Source organism: Indicator indicator, chromosome 18 (assembly GCF_027791375.1).
Source record: "Indicator indicator isolate 239-I01 chromosome 18, UM_Iind_1.1, whole genome shotgun sequence".
NCBI lineage: Eukaryota > Metazoa > Chordata > Aves > Piciformes > Indicatoridae > Indicator > Indicator indicator.
The window spans coordinates 449,914-462,513 of record NC_072027.1 but is presented as its reverse complement, the minus strand read 5'-3'; the positions used below and the strand labels follow the sequence as shown (position 1 = coordinate 462,513).

Sequence of the window (12,600 nt, the reverse complement as noted above, 5' to 3'; positions counted from 1 at the left end):
AGCGGTGCCGCCCGTCTGGCGGCGCCCGGCCCACCTCGGGAAGGAGGGGAAGGGCCGCCCCGCACCGGAAGTGCCAGGCGCGCGCAAGCGCACGGCGGACACGTGGCACTTCCGCAAGCGGCGCTGCGGCAGTGGTCAGGGCCCGGCGCCTTAAAGGGGCCGGGGCAGGGGCCGGGCTGGGCTGGGCCGGGGCAGGGGCCGGGCTGGGCTGGGCCGGGCCGGGGCAGGGGCCGGGCTGGGCTGGGCCGGGCCGGGCCGGGCCGGGCCTGGGGCTGGGCGACGGGTGGGCCCGAGGAGGGGAGAGGCGGTACCGGGAGGGCCCCGCGGCCGAGGGTCAGGTGGAGCGCAGCGTCGCACCGAGGTGTGTGTCGGTGCAGAGCGCCCGGACCCAGAAGAAGCAGCGCGGGGGTGTGAGTGGGGCGAAGCTGCGGAGGTGCGTGTCGGTGGAGCGGAGAGTCTGCACCTCGGGCTCGGCGGAGGCAGGTGAGCGTAGGGGTCCCTTGGCGGGCGGTGGAGGTGCTGGGTGAATACTGTAGGGTGCTTGGGCAGCCCTCGTGTCGTGCTAGGAATGGTCTCTGGCTCGTGGCTGGGCCTGGCCGGGGGTCCCTGTGCGCCCGGAGAGGCTGCGGCCTGCGTGGATCTGTGGGTGAGGCACCGTGAGGTGGGGCTGGGGGGTGCAGTGGAGGCAGTTGGTCTTCCCTTCAGTCGGGAGCGGCCGTGTGTCACTACCCGGTATCTGAACCGTTCCCGGTTGTTTGGCAGTTCCGTTGAAGCCCCGGCCCTGCCTCACAGGTGGGCTTGGGTTGTTGAGGGGAGCTCTGTCGCGGTTCTACGTTAACCTGCAGTGCACTGCAGCCTTCTCAAGCAGCTGTCTGACACGTTGTACTGCTCTGGCAAGGTTTATTCAAAGTATTGATTAAGAAATTACGACTTTCAAGGGGTTTTGTTACTTAGCAATTTGCTGTCGTAGCCCTTACCTTAGGAATGTGCTCTGACAGCTGCTTTTGGTGAGGGAGGCGTGCCTGTTGCAGTGCTCTCTGAAGAGATAAACAGTTTGCTGCTTCATATGTCCTTAATATCTTTGCTAAATTCAGAGAGTGTCCCAAAGATGTGATATAACTAAATTTAACTTAGCTGCCAAAGAACGTGTGATCACTTTGGTTTTCAGCCTGATTAGTCACAGACAGGTGCGATGATTTCTCTTTCTGAAATCTCAGAGGTGACTTGCTATCACAAAGCCGATTAAAGCATCCTGAGGGAAATCCCTGCCACTACCTCACTATCAAACTCTGCCCCTTTTCTTAGCTTTTAAGTGCTACATCCAAGTATAGTCTCATAACGTAGAATATAGTGTACTGTAGACAGTAGATAACAGTTTATTCACCAAATTTCTTCTAGCTTTTGATTTTTTTTTTGTTGCCCATGGTAACATTTTGTGATGTTGAAAGGATCATATGTGAACTAATAACTTGAAGTGATTGTATTTAGACCCTACCTGAAACACTGTGAGTACACCCTTAGCAGACTTTGAGCTCTCACTTGCCAGTTGTATTTCCAGACTGAGGTTGGTTCAGTTGGGTTGGACAGAGGATTCTCTCCTGCCACCCAGTACCCACCCAGGCACAGCACAGTGTGTTTCCAGCTACTTAAGAGTTGTTCACTGCAGGTGGCACTGGTTTCTAATTGTTCCATAAAGGGACTTAAAGCTGTCTTTGAAAGTGTGATGTGCTCTGTTATCTAAAGGCTCACAGACTTTGTGAGTGCTGTTCTTGCTGGGTCTGAAGTGGAACGATGACTTTTTAACTACAAAAGTGCAGGTTGAGAGTAGGAGAAAGTAAATCTTGGCTTTTAGAATGTAAAAGGAATAAGTGAGTGCTTGTTAAGCCTTGCTGTAAGGAACATTCCTTTCAGGAGGCTGGCTCAATATGTTTCCAAGCCCACTGGGTGGGAATTCCCCATTCCCATGGTTAAAAGTGTTCTTCAGTAACCAAGCCCATCTCCTTGGGGTGTGGAATGACTTACAGTACTCCATGGGAGTTACCAGGTGATACTTTGCTGATGAAATGATGTTGGCCAGGGTTGTCGAAGGTGTGTTGAAGTCACAGTCATCTGTTGTTGATGTGATGCTAGTAAATTAACTTTCATGTTTCTGGTGAGGAGGCACGAGTAAGTTGGTAATGTCTGTAAGAAATAGCTAGTACAAAATAAAACTCCAGCAGTCAGTCTTGTGTCCTATGCCGTTTGTCACTAAGAGCTTGTGTCTGCCTGCAGCTGCTTACTGCCAAGGGAACCCCTGACATAACCTCATAGTAGCGCTTTTGTCTTCACCAGGCATTGGGAATGGTGATAGCGAGAGTTTGCATTTTTCTGCTTCTTCGGTGTTTTTGACCTGAGCCTGAGGATGTGAGTCTGAGTGGCTTGGACAGCCTCAGCTCTCCGTGTGTGTGACCTGGAGGTGTTGGCAGCATGAACCCTTGGTGCCAGCACAGATTTTTTAATGCTATGATTTGATGCTGCTGTGAAAGATGAAGTTAATTTTTCCTGTGTGATAAGAGCAGATTCAGTATATCTGTTCAAACATTACCAGTGTGCCTTTGCCATTAGCTGCACATTTTTCTCCTCATTTTCAAAGTCTTTCCTTTAAGTGCTGCCCGCAGATGTGGGTGCATTCGAATAGCTCTGTCTGATACCACTTCTCCCGGTGGTTAACAGCACTTCAGCCCTGTTTGCAGGGTCATCCTGTGCTTTTCTCCTTTGACTCTTGCCCCTTAGAGTCTCTTCTAAAATGCGCAAAGATGTTTGTTGTTTTATCCACTAAATGGAAAAGGTTACTACAGCTAAACTCTGAAGTTACTCACACCTCAGTCATCTCCGTGCTTCTCTTGTGCTGCTTGCCCTCATTTGCAGGTTACTTGAGTCGATCTTTTTTCTCTAAGCCCCACAGAGGCTTTCCTCCACTGGTATTTTGCTCAAGCAATAAATAAATCTGCTGACGTGTGTCTTCTGCCGTGTTTGCTCGTTCTTGACCTTTGCTTTTCAGGCGAGCAAGGGCCAGCCCCAGCACCGCCGTTGTGTAACTGTTGTAGCAAGTGCTGCTGATTTGTGCTCCTGCTGCAGCTGATCACCCGTTCAGGGTAACGTGGATAAGGGTTTCAGGGTTAGTCATGGAGAAACCAAGGCTGCTGTCACACTTTGTCATCTCAACAGATTGTTTCAGTGCAGGCAAACGTAACCGAGTTGTTCTTTCCTTTTCTGTCACTGAGGTACCTGTTGCTGCGTAGTGCAGGAGGTGTTTGCTGTCACCAGTGGCATTGTCATGATGGGTGCTGGATTTTGGGCTGATCCTGACCTGTGTTCTGATCATTCTGTGCTGTGCTCCAGGGCCAGAGCTGCCGTAAAGTCATCCTGTGACTCCACGAGGTGCCGCTTTGGTGTGGAAATGGGTGACAGGACAGCTCCAAGCAGTGTGGATGCCTCTGCCAGCTGCTCTTGGCAGGGCAGGTCCTTGAAGGTAGCCAGACCCCAGCAGTCAGCAGGAGTGATGTGCTTCAGCAGGAATCAGCTGGCTAAATGCTTCTAAGGGTAGTGCCCTTTAGTCTTTCAAGAGGTTTTCACTAGACAGTAATTTATTGTCCACCTGGTGCTTTCAGAGTGATTATCCTCACGTTAGATCATGAGGAAATGAAGATGAAAGCCAAGAAAATGAGTCGCTGGTGGCTGTGCAGTGAACCTAGCGATGGCTTCACTCTAGGGCCTCAGAGCATCACTTTGGCAGTAGCGGTGGTTCCTCCTCTGTCCCTGGGCACTCAAGGTGTGCCAAAGCTCTCCCAATACCTCTGCCATGGCTTCTCGTTCACCATCAGACCTGCCTTTGGTGGCAGGAACAACTGAACTCATCAGCCTTGTCCACTTGCTTCTTTCCCAGGGATGAGCAGAACAACCTCATTTTTTGTTAACCACATCACAAAGCAGGGAGTTTGTGGAGCAGCAGAGCTTCATCCTGGCAGCAAGGGGCATGCTGCCTGTGATGGCCAGCTGAAGCTGGCTCATGGCTGGGTGACATGACTCGGATGTTGGCTGCAGTCATTCTGGCTGCTCTCAGCTCAACCTTCTGTTCCTGAATCTAAGGGAATTTGATGGGAAACATGGTGTTCCAGAGGCCTTTGGTGAACACCAGCTTTGCAGTGAAGGCTTAATGCATGCCAGCCTGTGCAGACAAGACAGGACAGGAGGTGTTTGAATGGCCGTTCCAGTGCCTTGTGCTGAGGAGTTGTTTCCATTGCAAGCCAGACAGGCCCTGTGCAGAGTTTCTTTGGTATCAAACCTCTCTGGATTTAACTTCGCAAAACTTCTTCACCTCTTAACACCTCTGCTTCAAATCCCAGCAGCTCCCAAGGGTGGCTGGAGCACTAATGTCCTTCTGTTGCCCTCTCCAAGGCTGAGGTCGTCAGTGGAACATCACCCACCTCCACCATCCCTACTCGGGATAAAACTTTTTGCTTTTGTCCACGTAGTGCTTCCTAAGAGAAGGCTTTGCTGGTGCATCACAAGGTCTGGGTTCTGTTTGCCATTTCTGCACTGGTATTTGTAATGAGCTGTGAAACCAGAACTCAGTGGGGGGTTATTCTTCACTCTGGGTTACTGTTGTTACCTGTACGTATTTCCCAGTGTTGGTGCTGTAAATGTGTTTTCTCTTTGTTTCAGGCTGTAGGATTCAGCTATGTCCTTCATATTTAACTGGATATACAGTGGGTTCAGTAGCGTGTTGCAGTTCTTAGGTGAGTTGGTTTTATTGTTTGGGTTCTGTTCCTTCCTGCCGTTCTTGCATGAAACCTCTGCTCAGCTCTGTTATCTTCAAGCTTAGCCGCTGCTTAAACAACAGTATTTGGGTTGGTCAGTATTCAAACAAAGCTTTCACTTGTCAATATTGAGCATTTCCACAGCATGTTCTCCATTCAATCTTACATTCATCTGCTAACCTTTTGGAAAAAGTTCCGTTTTCTTTCATGTGCATGAAGGGTTTGATGTATCTAACCACGCTGTGTGCTGGTGTAATTTAGTTGCCCTCTGTGAAGTTCCTCTTGATTTTTTGTTTGCTGTGAAGGACTGAACTCAGCTATTTCAGCTCAGTTCTCTCGTGTGTGAGGATATCACTTGAGAACTCAAATATAAGGAACTGCCTACAAAAAAATAAGTGCTGAATATTGAAGCCCTTGCTCATGATCAGCTGCATGTTATGCTGTGACTGATGTCACTGAAGGCAGTGTGAAGCTTCACTGGCATCTGCTGAAGAGCCTCAGGAGTCTGTGTCAAGCCAAGGGGAGATACTGGATTGTGCAAAACAGGAGGGGAAATAAAAGAATACAAAGGGGAATAAAATCCCAAGCAACAGTTAGGAGGAAAAGGAGCATTAGGATACATTAAAAAGGAACATGAGTTGTAGACTAGGCCTCCTACTCTGTCATCTGCAAGTTCAAAAGAGTTTATTGAAGGGGATAAAAAGCACTGGAGATGGAGTCAGGGCAGGCTGTGCCACCTGCCTTTTATCAGTTGAAAGTTTAAACTTTTTTGCTGAGTGTCAGACCCTTGGCCTACTCCTGAAGTTTAAAGCAGTGAAATTTTAACCCAGTTGACTAATCTTTCTTATCTCCCTTACCCAGCAGGGACTATTGTACCCTGGGACTGCTTGCTCACTGCTGGGCATGCAAAGTCTAATGTTGGTGAAAGACACTGGAGCTGGGTGTTGGGAAGACAATGACTGTCAGTGTCCTTCCTCTAGAAGAAAGGCTTTCTCTCCCTGTTCTCATGTGCATGTAGGGTTGAGGACAGCTGCTGAAAACGTGGGGAAACTCCTCAGAGCTGCCTGTGCCGCCCTGGCATCAGGCTGAGGTCACCTTAGGAAGTACCTCTTTGCACACAGAGAACCTGGTGTGTGAGCCCTGGCCTTGCCGTAGCAAATAGCTGAAGCATTGCTGTTTCTGCATCTTGTGTTTCTGGGAAAGACAGTTGGGAAGTATGAAATGCTTCCGAGAAAGCAGCAGCCCCTGGTTTGGGAGCAGAAGCTCCTGGATAGCCAGGCTGAGTGGCAAGAACAATACTGCTTTGCTGTCATGTAGGACAGTTTTGTTTAGCTTGCAAGGTGAGTGTGACCTGGGACAGCAGGTAATGTCCAAAAGTGTTTGCCTGCCCCTGCTCTCCTTGTAACCATGAATGCTTTCTCTTCCAGCCTATGGTCTAATGTGTTTGGGCATGGGAGAAGGTGAGTTTGGGAAGCAAGAGTTGTGAGGACTCTTAGAGTGAATGTAGAGGAAGCCACAAATGTCATCCAAGGGCTGGAACCCTTCTGCTTGAGGATGGGCTGAGAGAGTTTGGGTTCTTCAACATGGAGAAGAGAAGGCTCTGGGAAGACCTTAGAGCAGCCTTCCAGTATTTGAAGAGGGCTACAGGAGAGCTGGAGAGGGACTTTTGACAAAGGTATGGAGTGACAGGACAAGGGGTGACGGCTTCAAACTGGAAGAAGCTGGATTTAGATTAGACATTGGGAAGAAATTCTTCCCTGTGAGGATGCTGAGGCACTGGAACAGGTTGCCCAGGGAAGCTGTGGAGGTTTCAACCCTGGAAGTGTTCCAAGCAATCTACTCTAGCAGGAGGTGTCCCTGCCCATGGCAGGGGGTTGGAACTCCAACCCAAACCATTCCATGATCCTGTGACACTCTACAGAAGCTGCAGTAATCAAGATGGTTAATGAAGTAAGCTGCAAAAATATTCACTCCTGCAAGTTACAAAGTGTGTCCTGCTGGAACGTGAGTCCAGAGAGGAAGGTAAAGGCAGAGATGAGCAAACAGCAGCGGTGTAAAGGTTGGCAGCCAGGGCCATACCTGCCCCTGTGGTGCTGCAGCATCAGCAGGCTGGCTGAGCAGCCACCTGTGCAGCAGCAGCACTAGACAGCCCTGCAGGTACTTCAGGGCTGAGGAGAGCACAGGAGATAAGAACCAGAAACTAAGAGCTCCAGAAGCTGCTGTTACTGAGTGCCCACTGCTCTCCCGGTGCAGGGAGACCCAGGCTAGCTGTTCAGGTACCCTTTGGATGGCTACCAGGCTGGCACAGCACAGGCTGCTGGTGTGTAGCTGCAGTGCTGGTGGTGCTAGCAGGAGCAGGTGCAGCTAGGGGGAGGGATGGAGCAGTGGGATGTCTGGGCTTTAACAGGGAACTCTGGCTGTGTGCCTCACAACATCTTTGTGAGGTGATAAAATAACTTCAGCATATTGCAAAGTACCATGTCTTAGAGTCTCAGCATGCTGGGCTTGGAAGGGACCTCTGGAGATCCTCTAGTCCAGCTTCCCTGCTAAAGCAGGGGCACCCACAGCAGCTTGCTCAGGATTGCAATGTCCAGATGGACTTTTGACAAGGGCTTGTAGTGATAGGATGAGAGGGATAGCTTGAAGCTTGAGGAAGGCAGATTGGGACTGGAGATTAGGAAAAAATTCTTGACAGTGAGGGCGGGGAGACACTGGAGCAGGCTGCCCAGGGAGGCTGTGGATGTCCCCTCCCTGGAGGTGTTCAAGGCCAGGCTGGACAAGGCCTTGAGCAACCTGGGCTGGTGGGAGGTGTCCCTGCCCATGGCAAGGGGTTGGAACTGGATGATCCTTAAGGTCCCTTCCTACCAAGCCACTGTCTGGATCTATGAATCGTTAAGAGGCAGCTGAACAAAACACCTTCTGCTCAGGGTCAGGACAGCCCATGAGTTAGAGTCTGCTGTTAGCCCTGTGCCTGCACACCCTCCTCGCTGCCTGTGAGCAGAACTGTTCTTTTGCTGGGGCAGAAAGAGCTGCACTGGCAAAATCTAGTCCTGTTCTGTGGTTTCCTCAGATCCTGTAAATGCATTCACATGAGGGACACACTGACATCAATTTTGTGCCTCTGCCCTTTCTCCTTAGCATCCTGTAAGCTGCAGGTGGGATGTGGTGCAGCAGGCAGGTGGTTTGTACCAGCAGGAGAAGGTGGATAAAGGGCACTGATAAGCTGGCTGCTGGAGCCTGGCTGCTCTGTAACCCTTTGTTCATCTCTGGAGCTGGAAATGACCTCTCCCTGCTCTTAATGATTGTTCACAAGGTCCTGCTGTGTTCCAGGGCTGTACAAGAAGTCAGGCAAGCTGGTGTTCCTTGGCCTGGACAATGCTGGAAAAACTACCCTGCTGCACATGCTCAAAGACGACAGACTGGGACAGCACGTCCCCACCTTGCACCCCAGTAAGTTCTGCAGCTGGGAAGGGTTGGAAGTGTTGCAGGAAAAGCAGCTTCTGATCATGGATCAGGATCACAGTGTAACTGGGAGAAACAAAGGAATGCTTGGGATTGCAGGCCATAGGTAGCTTCAGTGAGATTCAAAACAGTACTAGATAGGAAAAAAGAAAGTCCTGGCACTGAGGATGGGGAGACTCCAGAACAGGTTGCCCAGGGAGGCTGTGGATGTCCCCTCCCTGGAGGTGTTCAAGGCCAGGTTAGATGAGGCCTTGAGCAACCTGGGCTGGTGGGAGGTGTCCCTTCCCATGGCAGGGGCTTGGAACTGGATGAGCTTTGAGGTCCCTTCCAACCCAACCCATTCTGTGAATCTGTGTCAGAGAGCTGAGTGTGGTATGTTTGAAAATGAGGTGGGTGCCAAGCAGCCCTGAGAGTTCAGATCACAGAACCTGTGGGAAACTGGGTCCTGTGGCATCTGGGGGCAGCTTCTGGTAGCTGGATAATCAGCACTGATGTACTGTCAATGTGTGCTCAAGGGTTGCTGTGTAATTGTTACCCTGGTAGCCTCACAGGAGGCAAAAAAAACCCTCAACACAGCTTATAAATGTGAATTATTGCAGCCCAGTAAAGAAGGGAGACTTTGGGAAGGGATGTGAAGAGGAGAAACCTTGAGCAGTGTTGTACAAGAAGTGCCATGTTCTGGCCAGAGCTGGCTGCTGTTTGTGGAGGGATAAGTAATGTGCAGATCCTCTCTGCTCTCTCAGCAGTGTGAGTGCTTCACAGGTGGGTTTACTGCTTAGTGATGATCTGTGGTTGAACAAAGGTGTCACTGACTGGGGGGAATGTATTGTTCTGCTTTGCTTCCTGAGTAACAAAACCCTGCAAAGAAAACAAAACCTGTAGAGCAGCAAGTTAGGCTGCTGCAGTGCAGGGCATCACCCTCACAGAGAATACAATTCTGTCTTTCCAGCCTCAGAGGAGCTGACAATTGCTGGCATGACTTTCACTACCTTTGATCTGGGTGGACACGCTCAAGGTAAGAGGATGCATTGCCTCCCTCCGCTGAGTGGAGCTCAGGGTGTCTGCAGGCTGTGTCACATCAGCAGCAGAGCCACGCTGCAGTGAGTGCCTGCTGTGCTCTGACAGCACTGCAGACAGGTGCTGCTCCACCACCTGAATCTCCACCACAAATCCCAAATGTGATTTGGCAGGAGCTGCAGCAGAGCAATGAGCCCTAGCCCCCTGGTGCTGTTTTGTGACTGATGTGCATTGCTCTGAATTTTGGGCTCCTTCCCTGTTGTTTTTTTTTAATTCCCCTCTTCCCTGCAGCTCGCAGAGTGTGGAAGAACTACCTGCCTGCAATCAATGGCATTGTGTTCTTGGTGGACTGTGCAGATCACGAAAGGTTACTTGAGTCAAAAGAAGAACTTGATGTAAGGTTTTAGAAAGTTTCCACGTCTAAGAAATAAGCTCAAACTCCCACATCCAGTAGAGCTCTGCTGCCACCTGGGCATGGGTAGCAGCAGTCTGCATCCCTTTGTGGTGCCTTAATCTCTCCTTTCTGCTTCCCTCTGCAGTCACTAATGACAGATGAAACCATAGCTAATGTGCCTATCCTGATTCTGGGTAACAAGATCGACAGGCCTGAAGCCATCAGTGAAGAGAGGCTACGAGAGACCTTTGGGCTATATGGCCAGACCACAGGGAAGGTAATGCTGCTGCTCTGCTCTTGCTGTTTGCCTTTTTATTGGTGTTTGGTTTTTGTTTTCCTTATTTCTCTGACTCCAGTTCTCTCCAGCTACACACAATCAATGGTGTTTAATTTGTAGAGCACTCTGTACATAGTAACCCTATACAGAATGCATCATGGAGCCTCTCTGGGTGTGTGCACATGAGGCACATCTCTGCTGCAGCTCTGCAGGCTATTCAATGCCATTGTTTTCAACACCTCACCTTCCTGTGCGGTGTTTTTAAACAGCAAGCAGGTTTTCAGGGGCTTTAGTTCCACTGAGAACTCCAAAACTAGAAGCAGAGCAGAGAACTGTGACTGAAAGCCAAGTACAAGTTCACACACTGTCCCTGCATGTGCTCTTGGTGCCATGGCCACACCTTTTTGAACACTGCCGGGGTGGGGATTCCACCACCTCCCTGGGCAGCCTGTTCCAGTGTCTGACCACTCTTGAAGCAAGACATTTTTACTAATATCCAACCTAAATCTCCTCTGGTGCAACTTGAGGCTATTTATTCCTGTCCTGTTGCTTGGGAGAAGAGTTACTTGGGAGAAGAGACCAATACCCACCTGGGTCCAGCCTCCTGGCAGGGAGTTGCAGAGAGCCAGAAGGTTTCCCCTCAGCCTCCTTTTCTCCAGGATAGACACCCCTGAGTCCCTCAGCCACTCCTTATAAAACCTCTTCCCCAGACCCTTCAGACCACCCTCATTGCCTTTCTCTGGACCTGCCCCAGCACTTCGGTGTCCTCGTAGTGAGAAGTCCAGAAGTGACCGAGGGTGTGAGCTCAGCAGTGCTGAGTGCAGGGGAGCAGTCGTTCCCTGGTGCTGCTGAGCACACTGTTGCTGCTGCAGGCCAGGAGCTGTGCCTGCTCAGAGGGAAGCTGTCACCTGGGATGGTTGTGTCTTTCTGCAGGGCAGTGTCCCCCTGAAGGAGCTGAACGCCAGGCCACTGGAGGTGTTCATGTGCAGTGTGCTCAAGAGGCAAGGCTACGGAGAGGGCTTCCGCTGGCTGGCGCAGTACATTGACTAATGCCAGCCCCCTCCAGGACCACCTGTGCCCTCTCTGAACATCCAGCCTGCTCCTGACCTGATCGCTCAGTGTGTGTAACTTGGATTCATTTGACTGGTTAGTTACATAAAACCAAATCAATTAAAGCCACCCACTTTTAGCTAATGATATCACCTATGCTAAATTGCAAGTGTGAGGACTGACAACAGTTCAAGTTTGTGAGTTTACCACAACCTGTGAGCTTTCTAATCCCTTGCAGCATTCTTTGCAGCTTTTAATTTAACAAGCCTCTGGCACCACTTCGGGTCAGAGCAACTTTCCAGTATGGTATGTTTTGAATGCACTTTTTAACAGCTTACAAACTATAAACGAGGTGGGGGGGGGAGGGGAGGGGGGAGAAAGAAAGAAAGAAAAAAAACAAAAACAAACCAAAATTATTTAATGCTTATGTTAAAAAGGAAAGAATTTTTTATGTACTTTTTTGAAACTGGTTTTATAACTTTAGAGTCTATAACCATCTTTCAAGGAGTAATAAATGATTAGCTGGTGGATAGTTGCATGATGCCTTACGGTTCCCAGTGATACACTTCCTTATGCAAGGTCATGCAATAAATTCAATCCCAAGTTTTGGCATCTTCAATGGGAAATGTTTCATATGGATGTGTCGTAACAGTTGAGGCTGCCTGATGATCTGAGCATGAGGGATGTTTTCCTAACATGCAGAAGGGCCACACAGTAGCTGCATTGTATGCTAGAGCAAGGTGGGATTTTCAGACTAGCAAATTGCTTTTATTTTAGGATTTTGTATTACTAGAAAAAAAATCTAACCCAATGCCCTTAGAAGCACCCCCGGTAAAACATGCAAATGACACAGATCAGCTGTGCCAACATGAATGTGGAGCTGATGGCCAAAGTGCTCTTGCTCTAGTGATCTCTAAACTAAACCTCTGAGTGCACTGGCTCCCTGTAGAGAGGGCAGGGTGGTTTGGAGGGCAGGGTCCATCAGCGTCTGCCTGGCAGCATCTCGGTGGTGCTGGTTGGCACTGCTGTGGAGCTGTGGCTGCTGCTGCTGCTGTGTGCTGGGCGTGTGTCACTGTCACATGAAGGTAGAGTTTCATCCCTGGAGTCCCTCTGGAGTTTTGCTGCGTCATTTGTTTTCTCCTTGCACAAGCACAAAGTGCTGCAAATGTCTTTACTGGATCCTTTTCTCTTGCTGTTGTAGGTCTTCTCCAAAATGCTTTAGGCCTGATGTTCCCCTTACCCATGGCAGCAATTGCATTTCTGCCTGATCAGGTCAAGAGAAAATCTCAGATCTGCAGCCTGTAGGCTTGTAGCAAACAGATAGAAGTGGTTCCTTACCCAGATCTGAACTTGGATGGTTAAGTGTTGCTGATGAGTTCCCCACAGCCCTGGACTGTGCACCTGAATTGGATGAACAATTCAGAACCTGCCTAATGGCAGCTCCAGCTCAAGTGCATTATGGCACAGTCATGCAGTGTCTCCTGCTTTGCACATGCAGGTCAGGGTGGTGCTATCTGGGAGCTTTGGTAAATGAGCAGCCTGGGGCAACTCTGCATTGAAACCACTGCTCAGTGTCTCTGTATGCATCAGAGCCAGAGGTA

General features: G+C 50.0%; 1 protein-coding gene across 1 annotated transcript; it reads left to right on the top strand.

The window, feature by feature from the left end:
- The first annotated feature begins 396 nt into the window (after positions 1–396).
- Positions 397–11,346, top strand: SAR1B (secretion associated Ras related GTPase 1B). The gene is made up of 7 exons (XM_054389051.1): positions 397–483; positions 4,705–4,778; positions 8,130–8,249; positions 9,211–9,276; positions 9,570–9,673; positions 9,818–9,949; positions 10,883–11,346. The coding sequence occupies exons 2-7, from the start codon at positions 4,721–4,723 to the stop codon at positions 10,997–10,999; spliced, it is 597 nt and encodes a 198-aa protein (XP_054245026.1). The 5' UTR covers positions 397–483; positions 4,705–4,720; the 3' UTR covers positions 11,000–11,346.
- The last annotated feature ends 1,254 nt before the right edge of the window (positions 11,347–12,600 follow it).